Source organism: Nannospalax galili, unplaced genomic scaffold (assembly GCF_000622305.1).
Source record: "Nannospalax galili isolate Female #2095 unplaced genomic scaffold, S.galili_v1.0 scaffold598, whole genome shotgun sequence".
In the NCBI taxonomy this organism is placed as follows: Eukaryota; Metazoa; Chordata; class Mammalia; order Rodentia; family Spalacidae; genus Nannospalax; species Nannospalax galili.
Genome location: NW_008342423.1, coordinates 1,003,852 through 1,010,919, shown reverse-complemented (window position 1 = coordinate 1,010,919; position 7,068 = coordinate 1,003,852). Strand labels below are relative to the sequence as shown.

At 39.8% G+C, this 7,068-nt stretch overlaps 1 protein-coding gene across 1 annotated transcript in view; it reads right to left on the bottom strand.

The window, feature by feature from the left end:
* Nucleotides 1-787: 787 nt before the first annotated feature.
* Ubxn7 (UBX domain protein 7) overlaps nt 788-7,068 on the bottom strand; it is an 86,722-nt gene continuing 80,441 nt past the window's right edge. The window contains exon 11 of the mRNA XM_008838526.3: nt 788-3,727. Within this exon, the coding sequence (XP_008836748.1) occupies nt 3,566-3,727 (162 nt within the window). The 3' untranslated portion in view covers nt 788-3,565. The remainder of the gene's footprint in view (nt 3,728-7,068) is intronic.

Genomic DNA, 7,068 nt, shown 5'->3' with positions numbered 1-7,068 from the left:
GTAAACATTTACTTTCTTCCAATTATCCATATATATAGTATGCCTCTTAATTGGATAAAACAGTCAAGAACCAGATCTTGGCTTTCAAAATATTTCCAACTTTGACTAGGACCTCCACAGATCACTAACAAAGTCACTAACAAATTAAAGATTTATAAAGATTTAGAAGTACAAAGGTTCAGTTCAATAATCTATCAGAAAAGATAACTTTCTTTTCTTTAATGCCAGTTATTTTCCTTTTACACTTTCATTAGTGCATTATTTTTTTAAAGTAACAACTCTCTTTTAAAAATAATGGCATAAGATTTTTATAGGGACAGGCAAATCCCACAAACTTTACGGAAACTACTCCCTCCAGTTTTAAGGAAAGAAGATGGCCTGTGGGCAAACTGATTCCGGTGATGTAGAACACACCACAGAAGTGTAGAGAACAAGCTATAGATTCCAATTTTTGGACCTTACTAGTAATGAAATCCTGAAAAAGCTCTATGAATTTCAGTTTTCTCCCTCATTTATTAAACGAGTATACACGGGGTACACATAGGGAGTACAAAGGGCATATGAAGAATGTAGGAGAGAATTCGAAAAGCACAAACATATGCCAGCTACTCAAAATTAGCCCTGCTCCTCCCTCATCTGGCACTGTTCTCTTCTCAGATATGAGAAGTATTTTTCTCCCTTTTATTTTCACTAGTTTTTTTCTCTCTCTCTTTCTTTGTCATTCTCTTTCTTCTCTTCTCTTTTTTCTTTTTGGGTTTTTTTTGTTTTTTGTTTTTTTGAGGCAGGGTCTCGCTGGAGCCCAGCTAGCCTTGAATTCACAGAGATCCACCTGCTTCTGCCTTCCAAGTGCAGGGACTAAAGGCATGCACCACCACACCTGGCTATTTTCACTAGTTTTCATTCCCTTTCTGTATTGGTCACTCTCGAGGTGTTCTTTTATCATTTGCTGATTACTTTTTAAACTTTCAAGCTGTTTCTACTACATATAGGGAATAACTATTTTGAACTAACCTCACTGGCGTCATTTAATCTGTCCAATGAAAACTCCCTTGAAAGCAAGGCAACACTCCTGTTTCTCTCATGTACGAGCCATAACTCTTCCTCCCGGGCCTCCCTTACTGACACTGATAACCACACTCCTGTTCAGAATAAAGTAAAATCCTCTACATCTTGTACTCTCATCATCCTGACTGTATTTAAGTCTGAAAAATGTATAGTGCCCTGTCTCTTAACTCATACAGATACTTGGTTATCTTATAGTAACTCGAGTTGAAAAAGTCACTTTGGTTTCTCATAATGGATTTGCCAGTGCTGAGCATATCAAAAAGAACTACACACATCCTATATCCTCTCATCTATGAACACCCTGCATCAGGTTCTCAAGGTAGTTTTATTACATGAAGAAAACCTAGTAGGGCAAGAGGGGGAAAGAGTCCTAAAGGGGAAAACTTTTGACTTTGTATTTCTGATTGATTTGGGTTTTAGCTGGGCCTGTGCTGGGAGTGGAGATGGGTGCCAGCACAGCAAAGCTGAGCACTCCCTCGCTTCTTACTCTGTGTCTCCCTATAGTTTTAGACTTCTGACCTTGACTATTACCAAGTGATTTTTACCTTCCACTGTACCTTTGAGGGTGTACAGCTCTATTCCTCAGACAGTAAGTTTTTTTAATCCAAGTTGAGAGACAGAACAGAGGAATTAACATGTTTACTCAATCTATCAGATGCTAGCTAAGCCTTCAAAGTGGTATTGTTCAGTCACCAATCTAAAGAGAGAACTTTGACTCAAGGTATAAATGAAATTGTAATTATATAAATATATTTATAAATATTTATACAATTATATACTTATACATAAGCACTTACACAGACTTAGAAAAAAATGTGAGAACATTAATTCAAAAGGACTCACTGAAGAATAACAGAATTTCCCACGATTTCCTTGAAGAGATACATAACCCATTCTTTAGGGAAGGCCCCTCAAAATCCAACCATTAGCAACCATATTCTATAGTTGGGTACTAGCAACACACATCTTTTTAAGTTTCTCTCTTTAATCCCCTAGTTGACAAGAAAGAAATCTTCAAGTACACGGGAACCCAAAGGTCTCTGAGCAATAGTAATTTATGTTCCTCAAGTAAAACAATCAATCTTAAACACCAACTGACAAAATAGGTGATTCTATATTAATGGTTTTATAACCATTTTAAAGTTCTGATTTTGCCACCAAATCACTACTGCCCTGTTAAGAGGACCCTATTTAAAGTTCAAGGGAAGAGTTGAGCACACAGTGAAGCTGGTAAGTAAACAGGATTACACAGATTCAAGATGCTCTCTTCTAAATAACACTGAAGAAAGCTGTCACCAAATACAATTTGAATGTGGCTTTTGTTGGCAGAAAAAACTCACAACCTCTGACTGTTACTGGTAATCTCCATAATCCCTTTACTAACTTTGTCTTATGAACTGAGTTTAAGTCTCAGAGACTTTCAGTTTTGATATTTTCCAAAATAAAACAGTACGAGGATTTAAAGTCAATCAGTCACCAGAGTATTTTAGAGATTATTCCAACCAGGGGTAAAAAACCGAATCACTATTTTTAACCAAAAGAGCATGGCTAGCAACTCTCAGCCGCAGGTTTTTCTCCTCCCCCAGGACATACATAAGTATGCCTTAAGCACATAGGACAAACAATAAGCACAGTGGTTACAATTACAAGCATTGTACTGCAATGATTATTAAACACCTGCCTCCCTACAGATCACTATGGACTGACAATGGAGTCAAAGGAACTAATATACTGCGCAGGCCAAACAGCAAGCACCTTCCTAGCCTAGTTATAATATGCTCACTAGAGATCTATCCTAAGACTAGAGAGATGAATGTAATTAATAGCATAATAATAAAGGAAATTGTCTCAGGCTAGGACATAGAAAGCCACCCTGTGCTACATATACTATACTGAGCACTCATTCTGCCAAGAACACACATCATGGAAATCACTCTTGTAACTAGAAGCTAGGAATCCTTTGGGAAATTTTTAAATATGATGAGCAACAGTATAAAGAATGCCTTTTCCACATGAACAAAACCTGGATATCTTGTTCTGAGATCTTCCTACAAGAATAACAAAATGTATGTTAAAATAATTTCTTCTCCCTACCAAAAATGGGAACTTATAAAAAGAGGGGTTGTTTTTCACTCTGAATCTAGCCATTTTTTTTGTAGAAGTCTGAGGAGTAACATCACTGGATCCCAAAAGTGCCATCAAGAGATGTCTAATGAGCATACTTCCTGCTACCAGTGCTAGGAAAGATCTTATCCTTATCCTTCCATTTGGTCACCACATTAGGTAAGAAAGAAACAAGTGAGAAAATGAGAGGAAAGAAGGGAGAGCAGGAGAAGGTATAGAGACTGATCACAGATGAGAGCAAGAAACAAAAGAGAAGGCAGGTGACTTGCTTGCCCTGCTTTGGCTCTATAGTCCTATGAGCCAAAATGCATACTTAGTGACATAGTATCTCACAGGAAAAGGGGACGGGGTAAGCTGAGAGAGGTCAGGCATGGTGTTAATTTCTCTCCTGTACAAAGACAGTCTCTTGAGGACAAAGGCCAGCCTCTTGTAAGGTAATGTCATAGTCCAGGTGAGAGAGCTTCCTTCGAGGGAAATTGGTGAGAAGTTCAAAACGTTCATTTGGATATCCTTTGGACTGCACATGTTTCACCAAAGCCTATGAAAACCAAGAGAAAGACAAACTGTTAGATGGAAATAAAAAGAAATAGCAGGCTGATATGTTAACATATAATAGTACTCTTAAATTTTTTTAATTTTATTTATTATTTTTATTTTATGTATATGAGTGTATTGCCTGCCTGTATGTGAGTGCACCCGTGTCGTGCAATGCAGCAGCGGTCAGAAGAGAGCTTCAGATTCCCCTAGAACTGGAGTTAAGGACGGTTCATAGCCGCCATGTGGGTGCTGGGAATCGAACCTGGGTCCTCTGCAAGAGCAGTCAGTGCTATTAACCGCTGAGCCATCTCTCCAGCCCCGAGTACTCTTAAATTTTTTAAATGTTTAATTATGTGTATATGTGTGTGTGCATGTTAGTATGTGCAGGTGCCCACAGGTTAGTATGTGCAGGTGCCCACAGAAGTCTGGAGGTACTGGATCCTCCAAGAGCTGGAGTTACAGGTGGTTGTGAGCCACCCAATGTGGGTGCTGAAAACTGAACTTGGGTTCTCTGGAAAATCAGTATGTTCTTTGAACAGCTGAACCATCTTTTCAGCCCTGCAGTCTTTTTATGGAAGGGCCAGTATAACCCTTTTGATGGTTAAGATAATCTACATCCAGTAACCTGGAGTTACTATGTCATACTGAAATAAGAGTCATGGCTAGCCAGGCATGGTGGCGCACGCCTTTAATCCCAGCACTTGGGAGGCAGAGGCAGGTGGATCTCTGTGAGCTCCAGGCCAGCTGGAGGTAAAGGGAGACCCTGTCTCAAAATGACCAAAAAAAAAGACATGACTATCTCCCCAACAAATAAGCCCAATTAATATTTATGCATTTTAATACTTTATACTTTTATAGATAAATTTTAAAGATTTCTTCAGTTTCTTTTCCTTCATTCTGTCTGGCTAATTGTGCTACACCATGCACCAACTACTTTCCTGTCTTCACAGATCAGAAACCACCATTACAGTACTCCTTGTTACAACTTCTTCAACATCTCCCTCTCCACAAACACTCATCATACTTAAACATGCTCAATTTTCTCTAATCACCTTTCCCCCTTTCCTACTGTCCACTCATCCATCCAGCTCCACAATTAAACTCTCAAAAGAGTGGTATATACAGGAGTAATCTGTGAGTCTTTGAGATCTGCACTGTGACTGCTAATGGATATCTGAAAATACAGACAGTATAGACCTCTATCTATATACACTATACCTTTTCCTGTGCATACAGACTTACCATAGAGTTTATAAATGAGGCACAGAAAAAGATGGACAATAATTAATAATAAAACAGTATATAACAAAAGTATACTGTAATAAAAAATGCAGTATTACGTCTCTTACGCTCAGAGACCATTACTAAGAAAAGTAAGACTCACTAAACAATCACAAAAATATATCTACTAGGGGCTGGAGGGATGACTCAGTGGTTAAGAACACTGTTCTTGCAGAAGACCCGGGTTCGAATCCCAGCACCCACATGGCAGCTAACAACTGTCCGTAACTCCATTTCCAGGGGATCCGACAGCCTCTTCTGTCTTCTGCAGGCATTGCACGACATGGGTGCACTTACCTGCACACAGACAATACATGCATACACATAAAAATAATTTTTAAAAAATGTCTACTAATATTGAATGCATGTTTTGAATGCATGTTTTGGGTTTGTTTTTGTTTTTTGGATATTTTTGAGACAGGGCCTCCCTGTAGGCCTGGCTGACCTGGAACTCGCTTTGTAGACCAGGTTAACCTTGAACTCAAAGAGATACACCTGCCTCTGCCTCCCAAGTGCTGGGATTAAAGGCTTGTACTACCATGCCTGGCTTTGAATGAATGCATTTTTTGGGGGGGGGGGGGTTGAAATAAGGTCTCTCTGTCGCCCCAGCTGGCCTGGAACTCACTACTTAGACCAGGGTGGCCTTGAACTCACAGAGATCCACCTGCCTCTGCCTGTGCCACCACGCTCACCTTGAATGCATATTTTAAAAAATATTTTATTGTTTTTATTTTATGTGAATGAGTGTATTGCCTGGATATGTATTAAGTGCACCTGTTACATACAATTGCCCTCAGAGGTCAGAAGAGGCATTGGATCCCCTGGAACTGGAGTTACAGACAGTAGTTAGCCATCATGTGGGTGTTGGGAACTGAACCTGGGTCCTCAGCAAGAACAAGGTTAGTGCTCTTAACTGCTGGGCCTTTTCTCCAGCCCCAAAAGCATACATTCTATAAGCATAATTAAAAATATTCTTTCAAGAGTTACTTGACCAGAACAATTGTAATAACTTTAACAGCCAATCTGATAACTGAGATGGCCATGACTCTTAGGTAAGTAGTGTCAATAGCCTGGCTATCCTGGATAAAAGGAATGATTCACATCTCAGGTGATGGAGTAAAATGGTGCAAGGTTGCACAATGCTACTCAGAATGGCATATAAATTGTTTCTAGATTTTCCATTTATATTTTTAGATTACAGATGACCATTAGTCACCAGATGGTGAATAAGGAGGGGACCTGCTATTATCTCTTATCTGGTCTCTTATCTCTAGTCTATCCAAACAGTAATGTAGGTAGTAGGGTATCAGCACCAGCCAGATCTTACTGTATTGGTCAGTCTTCAACAATCAGTCTAAATATCATCAGCTGAATGGTTTGAATCTACAATGTCCCCCAAAGGCTCAGGTTTGAGCTCTTAGGAGGTGGGGCCTGGCCGGCAGAAGTAGGTTACTGGGGGTAGGCTTTGAAGGCTACACCCAACACCTGGTTCTGGTCTAGTTCTCTGCTTCCTGGCGCATAGCTACATGAAGTCTCCAGTTCCGCCACCAGAGATGGAGTCTCTGCCATACTCTCCCATTGCTATTCCTTCCCCCCTTATGATGGGCTGAAATCTCTTTGAAATCCTGAGACAAAACAAATCTTTCCTCCCTTAAGTTGCTTCTGACAGGTATTATGTTACAGGGGATGAGAAAAGTGACTAACACCAGCACAGTAAAGGCCAGGTATAGACACCTAACCAAAGTGGGGATAAGAGTAGGGTCTACTCATAGGCTAAGCGGCTATAAACCAATTCTCTTTTTCAGCAGTTGAAGAACACAGGAGGAAGGCCTACCAGCTGGTTTTAGATAACAGGCCTTAGAACCACCATGCCATATATAAGTTGAAGAAGGTCCAAGTTACGGGAGAAGGTACAAAGCTGAAAACCACAAGAAACCTTAACAGCCCACAAAAGAGATGCAAAAAAAAAAAACAAACAAAACAGAACAGAAAACACCAACTCTGGTTCTTAACCACTTTTTTTTTTTTTTTTTTTTTTAGGAAAGGGCCCCCCCTTTCCCC